Source organism: Pogoniulus pusillus, chromosome 9 (genome assembly GCF_015220805.1).
Source record: "Pogoniulus pusillus isolate bPogPus1 chromosome 9, bPogPus1.pri, whole genome shotgun sequence".
Lineage (NCBI taxonomy): Eukaryota > Metazoa > Chordata > Aves > Piciformes > Lybiidae > Pogoniulus > Pogoniulus pusillus.
Window position 1 is genome coordinate 5,519,359 of NC_087272.1, and position 19,912 is coordinate 5,539,270.

The 19,912-nt window shown below is 49.3% G+C and overlaps 1 protein-coding gene and 1 long non-coding RNA gene across 6 annotated transcripts in view; one reads left to right on the plus strand and one right to left on the minus strand.

Moving 5' to 3' along the window:
- Positions 1–19,912, minus strand: part of LOC135177975 (uncharacterized) — a 102,813-nt gene that overhangs the window by 76,362 nt on the left and 6,539 nt on the right. The window lies entirely within an intron of this gene.
- DAPP1 (dual adaptor of phosphotyrosine and 3-phosphoinositides 1) overlaps positions 1–19,912 on the plus strand; it is a 76,371-nt gene that overhangs the window by 47,267 nt on the left and 9,192 nt on the right. The window contains 2 exon segments of the mRNA XM_064148382.1: positions 13,064–13,186; positions 18,779–18,912. Coding sequence (XP_064004452.1) covers positions 13,064–13,186; positions 18,779–18,912 — 257 coding nt within the window.

Consider the following 19,912-nt stretch of genomic DNA (forward strand, 5'->3'; position numbering starts at 1 on the left):
GGAACACATCCAGACAGGCCTCGAAAGTTTGTAGAGAGGAGACTCCATAAACTCTCTGGGGACCTGTTCCAGTGCTCTGGGACTCTTACAGTAAAGAAGTTGCCCTTGTGTTGAGGTGGAGCCCCCTGTGCTGCAATTTACACCCATAACTCCTTGTCCTATCCCAGGGAGCAGTGAGCAGAGCCTGTCCCCCCTCTCCTGGCCAGCCCTCAGATATTTATAAACATTTATCAAATTCTAAGTCTTCTCTTCTCCAGACTAAGCAGCCCCAGGTCCCTCAGCCTCTCCTCATAAACCATGCCCTCCCATCCCCTAACCATCCTCCTAGCCCTCCGCTGGACCCTCTCCAGCAGATCCCTGTCCCTCTGCAACTGGGGAGCCCAAAACTGAACACAATATTCAAGATGAGGTCTCAGCAGGGCAGAGTAGAGGGGGAGGAGAACCTCCCTTGATCTGCTAAGTTAGAACTATAGGGCTTGGGGTTTGATGTTTGTTTTCCTAAGAGGGGGCTGCTATGCAAGCAAGACTTCAAGACTTACTTTTCGTTTGTTTGGGTTTGTTGTTTGCTTGTTAAATTAAATTACACTTTCGTGTGTGATGACTGAAGGATGTGAAGAGGTGAGAAGAAAACGAAACCATCTACTGAATTTCAAAAAGGCACCATACTCTGCGGTTGCCTTTGAGGGCACTTTGTGCTCTGAGCAGCCAGCACTAGAGCACTGCTGCTATCTACAGGTCTACTCTGTGCAGCGCTCAGACCGAGTCCTGCAATGGGGATGCTTACAAGTGGGAAACGAAACAAAACCGGACCAAACCCCTGGCACTAAAATATGCTGGATTTTGAGAAATGCAAGCTGGTAATCTGCATCCTTCCTGTCCTGTGATTGATGTAAGTTAAAAAATAAACAAACTGACACAGCAAATTAAATCAGGTTCATGAAAGGGAAGGCTGATCCATGCTGCATGACAGCACAGATTCTGCTTTTAATTTAGTTCTGCACAAGAAGAGGAAATGTTGCACTCTCAGGTGCAGAGTAAGAGGAAGCATCTGCTCCCAGATGGGAACCCTCTCCCACCACAACACACTGACACAACAAAACACTTCAGAGCACAGAAGGATTTTGAGCTTTCAATTCTGAGATTTCAAGACAATTTGTGATGTTAATTAGAATCTGCTAAAATGTACTCATGGTTCTTTTTTGTTTGAAGCTAGAGTGTTTTGGTGAGAAGAATTAGATTACAGGCTGTGAAAGGGAAACAATGGTGATGTCTACTGCACTCATAGGCTTGCTGAGATGTATAAAAGCAAGAATCCAAACGTAGATAAGGGAGTCTCTCTCTGTCCGGGCTGTGGGCTGCATCTCTCTCTAACCTAACCTGCTGTCTCTCTGATTAATCCACCTGCTTCCTAAGTCCCCTGGCCAACCCTCTGATCTTCCTTGGGCACAAGGCAACATCTGGGGTAAGGTAATTCCATTTCCAGAGCCGGCTGAGTCTAGTCTGGGTGATTTCCAAAGTGAGGTGGGGTGGGTAACACTCAAGCCACCACAGGAACTTATTGATTTTATTGTTCTTTCTCTGCTTTTTCCTCTATAAACCAGAACTTTGAAAACTTGCTTTCCTGCCTCTTTTAATAACATGGACAAACCTGAAATGCATTCAGCACTGAGGAAAAACAGTTTCCAGGAGAGCAATAATACATCTATCCAGCACACCCAAGCAAACTATGGAGATGTCAAAAGAGCCTATTAAACCAAAGGTGTAGATTTTGGAATCATGGAATCAACCTCTCTCTGGAAGAGACCTCCAGAAGATCATCCAGTTCAACCTAGCACCCAGCCCTGTCCAATCAACTAGGCCATGGCAGAAGTCTTCTCCTCAACACCCCAGGGACAACTCCACCACCTCCCTGGGCAGCCCATTCCAATGCCAATCACTCTCTCTGGCAACAACTTCCTCCCAACATCCAGCCTAGACCTCCCCCAGCACCACTTGAGACTGTGTCCCCTTCTTCTGTTGCTGGTTCCCTGGGAGAAGAGGCCAACTCCCACCTGGCTACAGCCTCCCTTCAGGTAGTTGTAGACAGCAATAAGGTCACCCCTGAGCCTCCTCTTCTCCAGGCTAACCAATCCCAGCTCCCTCAGCCTCTCCTCGTAGGGCTGTGCTCAAGGCCTCTCCCCAGCCTCGTCACCCTTCTCTGGACACGCTCAAGCATCTCAATGTCTCTCCTAAACTGGGGGGCCCAGAACTGAACACAGCACTCAAGGTGTGGTCTAACCAGTACAGAGTACAGGGGCAGAATGGCCTCCCTGCTCCTGCTGACCACACCATTCCTGATGCAGGCCAGGATGCCATTGGCTCTCTTGGCCACCTGGGCACACTGCTGGCTCATGTTCAGGCGGGTATCAATCAGCACCCCCAGATCCCTCTCTGTCTGGCTGCTCTCCAGCCACTCCGACCCCAACCTGTATCTCTGCATGGGGTTGCTGTGGCCAAAGTGCAGGACCCTGCACTTGGAGCTATTGAATGCCATCCCCTTGGACTCTGCCCATCTGTCCAGGCGGTCAAGGTCCCACTGCAGAGCCCTTCTGCCTTCCAACCCAGCCACATCTGCCCCCAGCTTAGTGTCACCTGCAAACTTGCTGTTGACTGACTCCATGCCCTTCTTCTCAGGGAAGCTTAGCAAAGAATTAACTGGACCTATAACTACCACCCATGAAACATCAGGGGCTAGAAATAACCTCTAATATGCAGCAAGGCATTTGGAAGGACAGGCACCAGGTAATGCTTGGAAATTTCTCATCCACAGAACTCAGCCCTCTGGTATCACTGAACAGGGAATGAAGTTGCATCTTTTCAGCAATCATTTACATTATGTTCCTCTCACTGTTTCTGAAGGATAGACTGATCACTTCGAAGCCTACTTGGGGTGTGATGGCAAACAGCACAGAAATCAGTTAGGCAGGCAGCACCACGCTTCCCAGCCAAGCCCTGCAGCAGGACCACATCCCCAGAGCTGTGCTCGGAGGAGCAAGCTGCAAACACCATGGGACTCCTGGGGCTGGGTGGGTGCGGTATTGAACACCTCAAATTTACAGAATAAATACAGATTTCACCGAATTCGGGAGCTCCACGGATTTTTTTCACTGAGTGCTTTCACAGACGCAGGGGAAGTGAGAGGCAACGGTTGCAAGAGAAAAACGAACGTCCGCGGACCGCTTCAGAACATGAACTTTCTGGGATGTAAAGGTTAATTTGAACTATGAATAGAGGACGGGAACAGAACAAAACAGCCGAGGCGCACCTCTGGCTGCCCGGGGCGCTGTGGCCACTTCTGCTGAAGGGCCAGCGGCGGCAGTGGCTCCGAAAAGCCCCGGCGAAGGGTCGCTTCCGCGCCGTCGGGCTCGGGGAACTCGGCGGCGGCGAGGCGGGACCGTACCCGCCCGGGGAGGTGTCGCCCTGCCGCCGCCGCCCCATCCGAGCACTTCCTCATGGCCCACGGAGGCGGCCGCGGGCAGCCGTCGGCCCCCGGCGGGGCGAAGGGCGGCGGCGAGACCATGACCCACAGCCAGGAGCCGCGTCCCGCCGCGCCGCTGGACGAGGAGCTGCAGGCGCTAGGGTAAGCGGCCGTCGGGGCGGCGCCGCGGCACGGCGGCCCCCGCCCAGCCCCGGGGGAGGATGAGGGATGCGGGGGTCTCTGCGCGGAGTGTGGCCTCGGGTGGTGCCGGGCCACCGTGCAAGCTTAGCAGGGCGAGAGCTGCTAAGTTCCTGCTGCTGAATTGGGTGACGAAAGGAGGAACAAGACAACCCGGGGTTTGTTTGAAGGAGCCCGCGGAAGGGAGCTGTGCGTGCCGCGGAGCGAACCCAGTCCCTGCACCCTGGCAGGGCTGACAGGCCGGCAGGCTGCCCAGTACGGAGCTGGTGGGGGTGGATGAGGGGGAGGAATCAACGCGAGCTGGTAAACCTTTAGGGCAGGCAAGCACTTCGTGAAGAGCGGAGAGTCAGAGATGGGCCTGCAGCTTCACTTAGGGAAGGTCTGCGGCACCACAGCCACCTCCATCAGGAAGAGCCGGGCTGTGCCATGCCACCTGTTTGCATTTCAAGGGACCACCAAACCCAGGGCTTGTCCTCAGGGCTGCCTGGGCGCCTCCACTGCAGGGCTGCCTCATCCCTCTGGCCACCTCCTTGTAGCTCAGCCCGGGCAGAGAACTACCATCCCAGGCACTGTGCTGACTACTCCTTGCTGGGCACTGCAGGCTGCCCTCGGCAATGAGAGCAGTGGATGGTTCAGAACCACTATCAGGATGTCAGCCTCACTCAAAAGCAAAACCACAGGAGTAAAAAAACGAGATCAAGATTTGCATGAGACCTCTTTCCCCGTCTGATGTAACTTGCCCGTTTTGTCTGCTAGTTTTGTTTTTAACGGCAGGAGGCTGCTGTTAGTTTTTCCCCAGGGAGCATGGGCTGGAGGAGCAGCAGTGGTGGACCCAGGGAGGCCTGGGTGGGAGGGATCAGTGGCAGACAAGTGAGTAGACAAAGGTCGTTCAAATAAGGAGCAGCTTCGACATTCATATACCTTTGGAGAGGGTGGTAGATTTGAAGAATAAAGTAAAGCAGAGCTCTAAAATATCAATGAAGTTAAAGGTCTGAAGAAGTATAAAATGGTAACCACTTTTTTTTTACTTAGAAAGTAGGCTTGGCAATATCTATCTATCTATCTATCTATATATATCTATATCTATCTATCTATCTATATATGGTAGTAATGTCTGTATAGATATATATTACTTTACCAGGTCAGCTAGTCTCCAGCGTGGAACATTGACAAGCAGTGGAGGTGGAGATGCAGCACAGAACAGATGTTAACTCTCTGCTAGGTTTGGAGCACCTGGTATTTGATGGGCTAGTCTAGGTTAATACTCTTGCAGTGACACAGAGAATATCAGAGCTGATGAGAGCGAGTGCCTACTGAAAAGGTAGATCAGAATCTGTTAAAAACCTGCTGCCTCTTTTCCTGAATTGCTTCTTTACACCTACCAGGATATTTAAAAGGGAGCACTGAAGTTTGTTGAAAGAGGTGCAAGCATTTTGGGTGAAGGAAAAGGGAACAGATACACTGATTTTTCTTTGAAGGCCTCTGATTATTTCTGACATCATCCTTTTTTTCCTGTCATGTTTGTTGCTATTACTGCAAAAGGGACAACCTTTGCAGTGCAGGCTGGAAGTCCTATAGCTGATCACATACAAGGCGAGTTTGGGGAATTCCCCACTGCAGTTCAGGTTATTTGTGCAAGAGATGAGAATGCAGAGTATCTTGTTATCCAAGTAAATACAGGCTGGGCTGGTAACACCATCCCAGGAGAGCATAGCTTTCATGACACTGTCTGTCTTCTGTAGGTGAAAGGAATGGGGCAAGAGGAAGCAAGTGTTTGTAACCTTTTCCCTTTTGCAGTCTGAGTGCTCTTTGTCATCCCTTGCAGCACAGCTTTTCACAGAATCACAGAAAACATCCTGTTGGAAGTGATCTCCAAGACCATCCAGTCCAGCCCTTGACCCAGCACTGAAAGGTCAATACTAAACCCTGTCCCTCAGTGCCAGCTCGACAGGCTGCTTAAACATCTGCTGCAGATGACACCAAGCTGGGGGCAGATGTGGCTGGGTTGGAGGGCAGAAGGGCTCTGCAGCAGGACCTTGACCGCCTGCACAGATGGGCAGAGTCCAAGGGGATGGCTTCAATAGCTCCAAGTGCTGGTGCTGCACTTTGGCCACAACAACCCCATGCAGAGATACAGGCTGGGGTCGGAGTGGCTGGAGAGCAGCCAGACAGAGAGGGATCTGGGGGTGCTGATTGGTACCCACCTGAACATGAGCCAGCAGTGTGCCCAGGTGGCCAAGAGAGCCAGTGGCATCCTGGCCTGCATCAGGAATGGTGTGGTCAGCAGGAGCAGGGAGGTCATTCTGCCCCTGTACTCTGCACTGGTTAGACCACACCTTGAGTACTGAGAGAGTCATTGGACACTGGAATGGGCTGCCCGGGGAGGTGGTGGAGTCGCCGTCCCTGGGGCTGTTCAAGGCAGGACTGGACGTGGCACTTGGTGCCATGGTCTAGCCTTGAGCTCTGTGCTAAAGGGTTGGACTTAATGATCTGTGAGGTCTCTTCCAACCTTGATGATACTGTGATCTACAGGAACAGCGATTTCAGCACTACCCTGGACAGACCATTCCAATGTTTGAGAACCCTCTCTGGGGAGAAATACTTCCTAGCATCCAGCCTGAACCTCCTCTGCTGCAGCTTGAAACCATTTCCTCCAGTCCTGTCACTTGGCACCATGGAGAAGCAGCAACCCCCTCCTTGCTCCAACCTCCCGTTAGGTAGTTGTAGAGAGCATGAGGTCTCTTCTTAGCCTCCTCTTCTCCAGCTTGAACACCCCCAGCTCCCTCAGACACTCCTCACAGGCCAGGTGCTCCAGACCCTTCACAAGCTTCATTGCCCTTCTCTGGACACACTCCAGAACCTCAACTGCCCTCTTGTAGTGAGGGGCCCAGAACTGAACAGGCTCGACAATACTGTGACAGATGATTATTGAGTAAGAGTGATACACTTCATGCTTAGTTTTAGAAAGAGAAAGATAAATTAGACCACAGGCTTAGATCAAATGGTGATAAAACTGGAGAACTGAGGAACTTGTATGACTAGCCACAAGAAATTTTTCCCTTCATCTGTATTTCTGATCTAAGCAAGGGCAAATCACAACAGCTAGAAACTAGGCAAAAGAAATCAGTGAAAGTCAGAAAAAAGGCATTTGAGAGGAGGAGGTGAGAAAATGGAAGCAAAAAGTAGAAGGTGAAATAGTGAAAGCTTGCCATTAGAAGGCATTGGTACACTGATTTTACTTCTTTTTTAATTGAAATTATTTTTCCCATGAAATGGCACCTTTGTACCCCACCAAAGTACTTGACAGAGATGGGTGATTAAGCATGTCAGTAAGGCACATTGAAAGGATGTCTAATAAATACCAATTCTGTGTGTATGTCACCTTCTGTCTTGCCAGGCTGGATGGGTGGGCAGAGGCCAATGGGATGAGATTTAACAAGGCCAAGTGCAGGGTCCTATGCTTTGGCCACAACACCCCCACGCAGGACTACAGGCTGGGGACAGAGCAGCTGGAGAGCAGCCAGGACGAAAGGGACCTGGGGGTATTGGTAGACAGTAGCTGAACATGAGCCAGCAGTGTGCCCAGGTGGCCAGGAGAGCCAGTGGCATCCTGGCCTGCATCAGGAACAGTGTGGCCAGTAGGACAAGGGAGGTTATTCTGCCCCTGCACTCAGCACTGCTCAGGCCACACCTTGAGTGCTGTGTCCAGTTCTGGGCTCCTCAATTCAAGAGAGATGTTGAGATACTGGAATGTGTCCAGAGGAGGGTGACAAAGCTGGTGAGGGGCCTGGAACACAAACCCCATGAGGAGAGGCTGAGGGAGCTGGGGGTGTTTATCCTGGAGAAGAGGAGGCTGAGGGCAGACCTCATTGCCGTCTACAACTACCTGAAGGGAGGTTGTAGCCAGGCAGGGGTTGGTCTCTTCTCCCAGGCAAGCAGCAACAGTACAAGGGGACACAGTCTCAAGTTGGGAGGTCTAGGCTGGATATTAGGAGGAAGTTGTTGGCAGAGAGAGTGATTGGCATTGGAATGGGCTGCCCAGGGAGGTGGTGGAGTCACTGTCCCTGGAGGTGTTGAAGCAAAGCCTGGCTGAGGCACTTAGTGCCATGGTCTGGTTGACTGGCTAGGGCTGGGTGCTAGGTTGGTCTGGCTGATCTTGGAGGTCTCTTCCAACCTGGTTGATTCTATGATTCTTATCCTATTTAGGTTGTCTAGACTTCTGTCAGATCCTGTATCATTACAAATGGTGATGAAGCTTCAGTTTTACTGATATGAGGTATGGAAGGCCCTTTGTGACTTTCAAATGATAGACAATGCTTCTAAGGATTGATGTTGGGAAAGAAGATGAAATAAAAGAACAAACAAAGCTCACCCACCCCCCCAAAAAGAAAAAAACAACCAAACAACAAACCAACCCCCCAATAAAAACAAACCAACCAATCAACCAAAAAGCCCCTGCCAAACCTTGACAGACTGTGTTGGTTTGAGGCTAATTGGAACATTTTAGTGAGAAAAATTAGATTCTAGGCTGTGAAAGGAAAACAATGGTGATGTCTACTTCACTCATAGGCATGCTGAGATGTATAAAACCAAGAACACAAACATAGATAAGACAGTGTGTTTCTCTGTCAGAGTGTGTGTTTCTGCTTGGATCTGTGTAACTAATCCTTCTGCTTCTAACCCCTATTACCTGTCCTCCAGCCTCACCTTGCACACATAAGCCAAACTCTGGGATAAGGAAGAGGGGTGGAAAGAAGGTGGAAGGGTGGTTGGGAGCCCCTCCTGGGGACTCTGGTTTCTGTATTACTGTTAACTTGTGTATTTCTGCCTGTAGCTGTAAATATCTGCTTGTATACTGTGCTAAGCTGTGAACTGTGAATATAAAGCTGCATTTCTTAACTTCCAGCCACCTGAGTCTAGTCTGGGTGATTTTATAAGAGAGGGGAGGTGGGTTAACTCCCAAACCATGGCACAGATTGGATCTGAAATTCAGTGTGAAGAGAACAGAGAACAAGTGAGGCTGTTTAGTAGAGTCATTTTTGGAACACAAAACCAGAGGGGGCATCAGTGCATTCCATGGTCTGGGGGATAGGTTGGACTGGATGATCTTGGAGGTCTCTTCCAACCTGCTTGATTCTATCATTCCCACTCACTCCACCAAACAGTACAAGTATAGCTTCTTTAAACTAAGAACAGTCTTTGAGATCAACATATCATTTCCAACTAAGAAAATTCAGCTCATTGTGGCAGAAGATTTACTCCAGTATGAAAAAGGTGCAAAGCCTGACAACACCTGCAACCACAAAAAAAATCCTTCATCATAAAAAGCACTCCAAATAATATTGAAAGCCTACTGAGAGCACATCTGGACCCTCTGTGGGGTCTCCATTCCCTTTCAGAAGTGGACAAGAGATGAAATAGGTTTGCTGTGTTTCTGCTGCACTCCTGCAGCTCAGGTGGCCAGGGTGCTTTCCACAGGAGTGGTCACCCACTGAGGAGCACAAACAGCATTGTACAACACCCTGCAACAGAGGAGGGCACTTCTGGGAAAGGAGCAGAGCATCTCCTTCCTGCTTCAGAGAAGGAACTTTGAGTTTCCTGACTCTACAAAACACACACAGTGCCTAACACTGCTTGCATGTGTGGGATATGGAGATTTCATGCATTTCAGGATGAAGTTCATGTAACAAGAGCATATAATTACAGCAATTATAAACTCTGAAATGGAGTTCACTAGTCAAACCGCTGAGATGAAACCCAAACAAGGGGACCATGAGAAGTGACATCGTTAATCATTAACTCTCCTGAATTACTAATGGTAGGACAAGAGGAAATTGGCCTCAAGTTGTGATGGGGGAAGTTTAGGTTGGAACAGGCTGCCCAGGGAGGTGGAGTCGCAGTCCCTGGAGGTATCATAGAATCAACCAGGTTGGAAGAGACCTCCAAGATCATCCAGCCCAACCTAGCACCCAGCCCTAGCCAGTCAACCAGACCATGGCACTAAGTGCCTCATCCAGGCTTTGCTTGAAGGCCCCCAGGGACAGTGCCTCCACCACCTCCCTGGGCAGCCCATTCCAATGCCAATCACTCTCTCTGGGAAGAACTTCCTCCTAACATCCAGCCTATACCTACCCTGGCACAACTTGTGACTGTGTCCCCTTGTTCTATTGCTGGTTGCCTGGGAGAAGAGGCCACCCCCCACCTGGCTACAATGCCCCTTCAGGTAGTTGTAGACAGTAATAAGATCACCCCTGAGCCTCCTCTTCTCCAGGCTAAACATCCCCAGCTCCCTCAGCCTCTCCTCATAGGGTTTGTGCTCCAGGCCCCTCACCAGCTTTGTTGCCCTTCTCTGGACATGTTCCAGCACCTCAACATCTGTCTTGAATTGAGGGGCCCAATTGAGGTGTTGAAGAAAAACCTGGATGAGGCACTTAGTGCCATGGTCTGGTTGACTGGACAGGGCTGGGTGCTAGGTTGTATTGGATGAGCTCTGAGCTCTCTTCCAACCTGGTCAATCCTATGATTTTACAGGATTGGCACTCCACCCTTTTATAGGTGCAGCTCTTTTGTTGTGTTTGGTCTCAGGATCACTTACAGTGAGATACTTTTCTGTTGAAAGAAATCAAATGTTTCTATTCTGAATCATTCTGGGTGGAAACAAAATTGTAAAGAACATTTCCTGATCCTTGCAGGATATTTTTCCCCTATGGATTCCTTGTGGAATTCTTCATATTAAAAACCTAATGAAGTAAAGCTAATGAAGTAGGTATTTAGGTATTTTCCTGTGTTGCTCAGAACAGACATGGCTGAGTGGCATCAGCAATGAGACTTCCTTGTTGTAGCCAGCTGGGGATTGGTCTCTTCTCCCAGGCAAGCAGCAACAGAACAAGGGGACACGGTCTCAAGTTGTGCCAGGGGAGGTCTAGGCTGGATGTTAGGAGGAAGTTCTTTACAGAGAGAGTGACTGGCATTAGAATGGGCTGCCCAGGGAGGTGGTGGAGTTGCTGTCCCTAGAGGTGTCCAAGAAAAGCCTGGATGAGGCACTTAGTGCCATGGTGTAGTTGATTGGCCAGGGCTGGGTGCTAGGTTGGACTGGATGAGCTTGAAGTCTCTTCCAATGTGGTTGATTCTATTCTAATTTCCACTTCAAATCCTGTCAGTTAATTTTGGTCCCTTCTGCTGTTCCTTCTTCCCAAAAGGTTATGCTTCAGCTGTGTCCCAGGTTGAGGCTATAGGGTTAAAAACATTTTCTGGGGACTAGAAGATTGTTATTCAATCCCATAATTCTGCTATCTCTTTATAGACTCACAACAAGGTCAGCTTGTTCTCCTTTCCTCCTCCTCCTGCCCTGAGTGTGTGGCAGGAGCCAATTTATCAGGAACATGTAAGCAGTAGGCCTCTTGGATAGCAGAGGTGATGGGGGAGGGGCTGGATTGGAGCACTGGGGGACATAGATTTATTTTTTTGGGGATGGGGAAAACTTCAAGGGGGTTTGCCATGGATAGGGAAATTGCTTTTTCATGTCTATTGCTGAATTCTCTCTCTCTAAATATCATTCTGTATTTTCTCTCCAGTTAGATTGGAGAGTTTAATCTCTGTCGTCTCTCTTTAAAAACTACGACAAACTGAGAGGGTTAAGGTAAGGCAAATGTTGCATTTCAGATCTCAGCAGTGAAGATGAACCCAGTTGTGGGAAATACAGAATTTGGGAGGAGTTTAAGGGTTACCTCTTCCCCCCAAAAGAGGAAGTGTGTAAATATGTCAGGAAACAGAGATTCTGAAAATAGCCAAAGGATCCTGCATACCTCCCCAGAAATTACTTTGCACCTTATCAGCATGGACCTGGGTAATTTGTTGCTTGTGGAAGCCCTTTGAGAGAGGCTGAGGGAGCTGGGAGTGTGCAGCCTGGAGAAGAGGAGGCTCAGGGCAGACCTCATTGCTGTCTACAACTAACTGAATGAAGGTTGTAGCCAGGTGGGGTTGGTCTCTTCTGCCAGGCAACCAGTGACAGAACAAGAGGGCACAGCTTCAAACTGTGCCAGGGCAGGTTCAGGCTGGATGTTAGGAAGTTCTTCATTGAAAGAATGATTGGCATTGGAATGGGCTGCCTGGGTTGGTGGTGGAGTCACCATCCCTGCAGGTGTTTAAAGGAGGCTGGATGAGGCACTTAGTGCCATGGGTGAGTTAATTAGAAAGCTTAAGTGATAGGTTGGACTCGATGATCTCAGAGGTCTTTTTCTATTCTAATCTCTTTAGGTCTGTGAGAATTGTCATCAGCAAGTTTGCAGATGACACCAAGCTAGGGGCAGATGTGATTGAGTTGGAGGGCAGAAGGGCTCTGCAGCGGGACCTTGACCGCCTGCACAGATGGGCAGAGTCCAAGGGGATGGCTTCAATAGCTCCAAGTGCTGGTGCTGCACTTTGGCCACAACAACCCCATGCAGAGATACAGGCTGGGGTCGGAGTGGCTGAAGAGCAGCCAAACAGAGAGGGATCTGGGGGTGCTGATTGATACCTGCCTGAACATGAGCCAGCAGTGTGCCCAGGTGGCCAAGAGAGCCATTGGCATCCTGGCCTGCATCAGGAATGGTGTGGTCAGCAGGAGCAGGGAGGTCATTCTGCCCCTGTACTCTGCACTGCTTAGACCACACCTTGAGTGCTGTGTTCAGTTCTGGGCCCCCCAGTTTAGGAGGGACATTGAGATGCTTGAGCGTGTCCAGAGAAGGGCAACGAGGCTGGGGAGAGGCCTTGAGCACAGCCCTACGAGGAGAGGCTGAGGGAGCTGGGATTGGTTAGCCTGGAGAAGAGGAGGCTCAGGGGAGACCTTATTGCTGTCTACAACTACCTGAGGGGAGGTTGTGGCCAGGAGGAGGTTGCTCTCTTCTCTCAGGTGGCCAGCACCAGAACGAGAGGACACAGCCTCAGGCTGCACCAGGGGAAATTTAGGCTGGAGGTGAGGAGAAAGTTCTTCACTGAGAGAGTCATTGGACACTGGAATGGGCTGCCCGGGGAGGTGGTGGAGTCGCCGTCCCTGGAGCTGTTCAAGGCAGGATTGGACGTGGCACTTGGTGCCATGGTCTGGCCTTGAGCTCTGTGCTAAAGGGTTGGACTTGATGATCTGTGAGGTCTCTTCCATCCCTGATGATACTGTGACACTGTGATTTGCAGGGGGTTTTGGATTCAGCCAACTGTCAGCTGTCTGTACGCAGCCTTGTAGTTAACAAAGACTTTCCTGAGCGTGCCAAAAGGAGGCAGCTGAACGGGACGCGGTTCTGTGTAACCTGTGTGTGGCAGTGAGAAGAGCAGCAGCTGGAAACTGCAGCAGTGTTAGCTGCAGCCCTTCCCCTTTCCCTAAGCTGTCAGTTAAGAGCTGAGTGAATGACGCTTTAACAACATCTGTCTTCCCAGGTGGTATCACGATAACCTGACCCGACACGCAGCAGAAGCCCTGCTGCTTTCCAACGGGCAGGATGGAAGCTACCTCTTGAGGAAAAGCAACGAAGGGGAAGATTTGTACTCCCTCTCTGTAAGGTAAAGTAGCGACAGAAGTGCATTTATCTAATGCCACACCACTAGCAGTTTCAAAACCCTTCACCTGCTCCCATGTTTGCTTGCACGTCTTGTGTGTGGAGATAACCTGCAGACTTATTCCTGGAACGCTAACTCTTTGATTTTCTTTTCTTGTTGATGATCTGGACCAGGGGCTTGAGTCCAGCATCAGGAAGTTTGAAGGTGACACCAAGCTAAGAGCAGGTGTGGATCTGTTGGAGAGTAGGAGAGCCCTGCAGAGAGACCCTGCCAGGCTGGATGGGTGGGCAGAGGCAAATGAGATCAGATTTGACAAGGCCAAGTGCAGGATTCTGCACTTTGGCCACAGTAACCCCAAGCAGGCTGGGGGCAGAGTGGCTGGAGAGCAGCCAGGCAGAGAGGGAACTGGGGGTGCTGGTAGATAGTAGCTGAACATGAGCCAGCAGTGTGCCCAAGTGGGCAGGAGAGCTAATGGCATCCTGGCCTGGATCAGGAACAGTGTGGCCAGCAGGACAAGGGAGGTTATTCTGCCCCTGTACTCATCAGTTGTCAGGCCACATCTTGAGTCCTGTGTCCAGTTCTGAGCTCCTCAATTCAAGAAAGATGTTGAGGTACTGGAAGGTACCAGGCTTTTCTTGAACACCTCCAGGGATGGTGCCTCCACCACCTCCCTGGGCAGCCCATTCCAATGCCAATCACTCTCTCTGGGAAGAACTTCTCCTAACATCCAGCCTAGACCTCCCCCAGCACAACTTGAGACTGTGTCCCCTTGTTCTATTGCTGGTTGCCTGGGAGAAGAGGCCACCCCCCACCTGGCTACAACTTGCCTTCAGGTAGTTGTAGACAGTAATAAGATCACCCCTGAGCCTCCTCTTCTCCAGGCTAAACAACCCCAGCTCCCTCAGCCTCTCCTCATAGGGTTTGTGTCCCAAGTCCTTCACCAGCTTTGTTGCCCTTCTCTGGACATGTTCCAGCACCTCAACATCTTTCTTGAATTGAGGGGCCCAGAACTGGACACATTTTGTCCTGATAGGTTTCTGTAGAAGGATTTTAGCAACTCTGTCGCTTTCTTTTGCTCCTAAAATGTCTTCTACAGCTTTCACCTTATTTTCTGCCTCTACTTCAACAACTCTACTCCACCCAAGGAGGTGGTGGAGTCGCCATCCCTGGAGCTGTTCAAGGCAGGACTGGACGTGGCACTTGGTGCCATGGTCTAGCCTTGAGCTCTGTGCTAAAGGGTTGGACTTGATGATCTGTGAGGTCTCTTCCAACCCTGATAATACTGTGAGACTGTGAAGGAAGTTCAGCCATTATTACAGTTTGTTGTAAAAGGAAACAGTGCTTAGGCATCCCTTGGGGTTTTTATTGACAGCCCTTAAAGATCAGGGCTGATACGGAATGAAATCTCCTCCAGCTAAATTAGCCAACTTTAAGAAGGAGCTAGGAAGTAAAAGTTGCTCGCCTTGCAGCATTGGATTTCTTGTCAAATGAAATGGGCAGATGAAAACCCTGTCATTGCAGCCGGGTAGCAGCAGCTGTTTGCTGCTCTGGGGCTGCTAGCTGCTGCAGATGCACTTGGCTGACACACATTGTGTCTTAGCTGGGGGCAGAGCACAACCCGCAGGAGGTCAAGAGAGCATTCCAGGTGCTATTTAAAGATAAGCATATGCTTCAATATCTCTTTGGAGATGATCATCTGCTATGGAAGTGGCAATTGTGGAAAGTTAAAATTACCCCCCCCCCAAATAAACCCATCAGACTAGTTCAGAAGGTTTGGGGAGGCAAAATGAAGCTATATATTAACAGCAAGCTAAAATCTAAAAGCATAGAACACAATGTGTATGTCCAAAATATATCTTTACAGAGTAGAGACAACTCAAGGACCAAGGCCAGGCTAGATGAGGCTCTGGGCAGCCTGATCTCGGGTACCCCTAGATCCAGGTTGGACCTGGATGATTCCTGTTGTGCCTTCCAACCCTGACTGATTCTATGAGTCAATCAGCCCTCTGGACAAACCCAGAGGGTCTTCCAATGGCTTCCTTCTTCCTTCTGTTACCTCCCAGGCAGTTTGTGCCAGCAAACTGTGAAACACTTCCACATGGAACTTAGAGGAACTTCTTTCAAATTTGGATTCAATGAATTCTCTAACTTGAAGGAATTGGTCATGCACTTTGCAAACCAGCCTTTAATTGGAAGTGAAACAGGTAAGGAGAGCCATATGCTTGTGGAAGCATGTTTGAAGACATGTTTCACACACAAATCAGAGTAAGAGGAGCTTCCAAGTAGCCAGGTGGGGTGGCCTCTTCTCCCAGGCAACCAGCAATAGAACAAGGGGACACAGTCTCAAGTTGTGCCAGGGTAGGTCTAGGCTGGATATTAGGAGGAAGTTCTTCACAGAGAGAGTGATTTCCCATTGGAATGGGCTGCCCAGGGAGGTGGTGGAGGCACCGTCCCTGGGGGTCTTCAAGCAAAGCCTGGATGAGGCACTTAGTGCCATGGTCTGGTTGACTGGCTAGGGCTGGGTGATAGGTTGGACTGGATGCTCTTGGAGGTCTCTTCCAACCTGGTTGATTCTATGATTCCATGATTTTATGATACTGCTGAAGTGTTCCTCTTCAGAGATTCACACTTGTATTACCTTTAAGTATCTAAGATGTTCCTCTTCAAAAACTCTTTCAAGTACTCTGAAGTTACATGTAAGCTTACTGGGTTTTTGCTGACGAGGGGCCTGAGCTGCTTTTGGTTTCTCAGAGGGAGAAGGAAGCATTTCAACAGCTTCCTTCTTCCCCCTCTCCCTACTTTCTCTCTCCTGTTACCTCCCAGACAGTTTGTGCCAGCAAGCTGGTCTGGGGTAGGTATAGGCTGGATGTTAGGAAGAAGTTCTTCCCAGAGAGAGTGATTGGCATTGGAATGGGCTGCCCAGGGAGGTGGTGGAGGCACTGTCCTTGGAGGTCTTCAAGACAGGACTGGCTGAGGCACTTAGTGCCCTGGTCTGGTTGACTGGATACGGCTGGGTGCTAGGTTGGCCTGGATGATCTTGGAGGTCTCTTCCAACCTGGTTGATTCTATGGCAAACAAAGTTGCAGAGGAGGGGAACAAAGGCTAAAGAGTCAGAATTGTTTATGCAACCGAATTTTACCCCTATTAGCAAGCAAATGGGAACACATAGATTTATCTTTGCTATTCTTTTTGCATCCAATAGCCAATTATTTACTTCTTTTTTTTTTCCTTCCCTATTCAACATCTCTGGAAAGTCATAGTATCACCAAGGTTGGAAGAGACCTCATAGGTCATCCATCCATAGTTTACAGTTAGACAAAAAAAATAAGCTAAGGTCTAAACTATAGCAGCAATAAACAATGGAAAAGATGCTGTAAATCCTTTTCTTCACCATATTTCCCATATGACTGCTCCATTCCTGCAATAAAGCTTCACCTGGACTTGTGGCATTAAGAGGAGTCACTTTTTCGACAGGAAAGATACTGGCACTAAGTGCTTCACTGACTTCTGAAGTCACAGTGATTGCCTGTGCAGGAAGTGAAGCCTTACACACTTCTCTAAATACCATCAGCTTTCATAAATGCTGTTACTTCCCTCACAAACTGCTCTGGTTCACGTTTGATAGAGCCCAGCACAGAGGAAACCATTTGCCTGAGTACACAGACAAAACAGAAGTTTTAACCTAACTTTAGATACCCAATGCTTTATTAAACCCCTGTCTGGGTACAAAGAGAAGGCAGCCTGTTTTGAAAGGGAAGTCACTTCTTCAATGAGATTGGGATGTCACCTAAAAAGTAAGACGTATATGGAATCCTAGAATCAACCAGGTTGGAAGAGACCTCCAAGATCATCCAGTCCAACCTAGCACCCAGCCCTGGCCAGTCAACCAGACCATGGCACTAAGTGCCTCAGCCAGGCTTTTCTTCATCACCTCCAGGGATGGTGCCTCCACCACCTCCCTGGGCAGCCCATTCCAATGCCAATCACTCTCTCTGTGAAGAACTTCCTCCTGATGTCCAGCCTGTACTTCCCCCGGCACAGCTTGAGACTGTGTCCCCTTGTTCTGCTGCTACTTGCCTGGGAGAAGAGATCAACCCCCACCTGGCTACAGCCTCCCTTCAGGTAGCTGTAGACAGCAATGAGGTCACCCCTGAGCCTCCTCTTCTGCAGGCTGCACACCCCCAGCTCCCTCAGCCTCTCCTCATAGGGTTTGTGTTCCAGGCCCCTCACCAGCTTTGTTGCCCTTCTCTGGACACATTCCAGCACCTCAACATCTCTCTTGAATTGAGGAGCCCAGAACTGGACACAGCACTCAAGGTGTGGCCTGACCAGTGCTGAGTACAGGGGAAGAATAACCTCCCCTAACAGGTACACTTAGCAAGACTAAAGCCTAGTAAATGAAGGGGAATCATCCCACTCAGACAGAGGACTGGAAACATCAAAGTGTCTTTTCACTGATAGATGCAAGAGTTAATTCAGCTTGGCCTTTCTAGGCTTTCTGTAAAGCAGCCATTTGATACTTTGGGATAAATCAGCATGTTGGGCACCAAAATAAGGATGTGATGATTTGGATGTTACCTGCCCCCAGACCAGACTCACCAGCTCTGGAAATGGAATGAAGCTTTATACTTACAGCTCAGCACAATATACAAGCAGATACTTACAATAGATACAAGTTAAAAAGTAATACAGAAACACAGCAGCCCTCCCAGAAACCAGAGTCCCCAGGAGGGGCTCTCAACCACCCTTCCACCTTCCTCCCACCCAAGACTTTGCCTTATACTCAAGGTAGCTTGGAGGGTCGGCCAGGGGGCTTAGGATGCAGGTGGATTAGTCACACAGATGGCAGGTTAGAGAGAGAAGTTCAGCCCAAAGCCCAGAGAGAGGCTCCCTTGTCTGTGTTTGTGTTGTTCTTATACATCTCAACAAGCCTATAAGTAGACTTCACCATTGTTTCCTTTTCAGAGCCTATAGAATCCTAGAATGATAGAGTCATAGGATCAGCCAAGTTGGAAGAGACCTCCAAGATCATTCAGGCCAACCTAGCACCCAGCCCTGGACAGTCAACCAGACCATGGCACTGAGTGCCTCATTCAGGCTTTGCTTCAACACCTCCAGGGATGGCAACTCCACCACCTCCCTGGGCAGCCCATTCCAATGCCAATCACTCTCTCTGCCCACAACTTCCTCCTGACATCCAGCCTATAATTTCCCCAGCACAACTTGGGACTGTGTCCCCTTGTTCTGTTGCTGCTTGCCTGTGAGAAGAAACCAACCTCCACCTGGCTACAACCTCCCTTCAGGTAGTTGTAGACATCAATGAGGTCACCCCTGAGCCTCCTCACAGCCTATAATCTAATTCTTCTCACCAAAACATTCTAGCAGCTTCAAACTAGCAGGCTGAGTGCCAGATGTGTTGAGTGTTTGTGCAGGACAGTAATGGCAGCAGTGTTACTGCTAGGACAGTGGTTGTCAGCCTGCGATCTGGGCCAGATTTGCTGTGGTGGAAGCAGCTCTTTAAGGCTTGCACATGCCAAATACCTCTGACATTTATGCCCTGACAATTTTTCTGGTTTGTTTGTTTTTTTTCCCCAGGGGAAAAGATTCTGTGAAACACTTCCACATCGAACTTAGAGGAACTTCTTTCAAATTTGGATTCAATGAATTCTCTAACTTGAAGGAATTGGTCATGCACTTTGCCAACCAGCCTTTAATTGGAAGTGAAACAGGTAAGGAGAGCCATATGCTTGTGGAAGCATGTTTGTAGGCATGCTTCTACACACAAATCAGAGTAAAAGGAGCTTGCAATGTGCTGTCAGGTAGATCTGCTTCACTGAGAGAGTGATTGGCTACTGGAATGGGCTGCCCGGGGAGGTGGTGGAGTCGCCGTCCCTGGAGCTGTTCAAGGCAGGATTGGACGTGGCACTTGGTGCCATGGTCTGGGCTTGAGCTCTGTGCTAAAGGGTTGGACTTGATGATCTGTGAGGTCTCTTCCAACCCTGATGATACTGTGATACTGCTGAAGTGCTCCTCTTCAGAAATTCACACTTGTATTACCCTCAAGTACCTAAGATGTTCCTCTTCCAAAACTCTTTCAAGTACTCTGAAGCTACTCCTAAGCTTATTGGGTTTTTGCTGATGAGGGGCCTGAGCTGCTTTTGGTTTCTGAAAGGGAGAAGGAAGCATTTCAAAATACACATGTACTGGGAGGAACAGAACCTTCTCAGAAAGGGCAAAACCAAACCAGGGTTATTTAGAGAAGAAATAAATGCTCATCTGTGAAGCTGGAATCTCCCCATAAGAGTAAAGAGAAAAGAGACTTGAAATTGATTAGCTCCACTACTTTGCATCCAAGGAAGAAAACTACAGTGATATGTTTAGGAAATGTGCCCTGTATTGCCTCTCCATTTCTTTCTACAGTGGATCAGGCTGCTGATACCATCTGTCATCACAATGCTTTGTCCTGGTTTTAGGAAAGAGAAAAGCCAGCATGCTACCTGAATTCAGAGTGGAAAGATTAAACTGCATTTCTACAAGTTGAACACCCCAGAGCAGATTCCCTAAAGAATCACAGAATGCTTTAGGTTGAAAGTGACCTCAAAGATCATACAGTTCAACCCCCCACCGTAGGCAGGGACACCTCCCACTGGAACAGGTCGCTCATCCAACCTGGCCTTGAACACCTCCAGGCAGGTTGTGGAGCACAGAATCACCCAATGTGATTCTTCT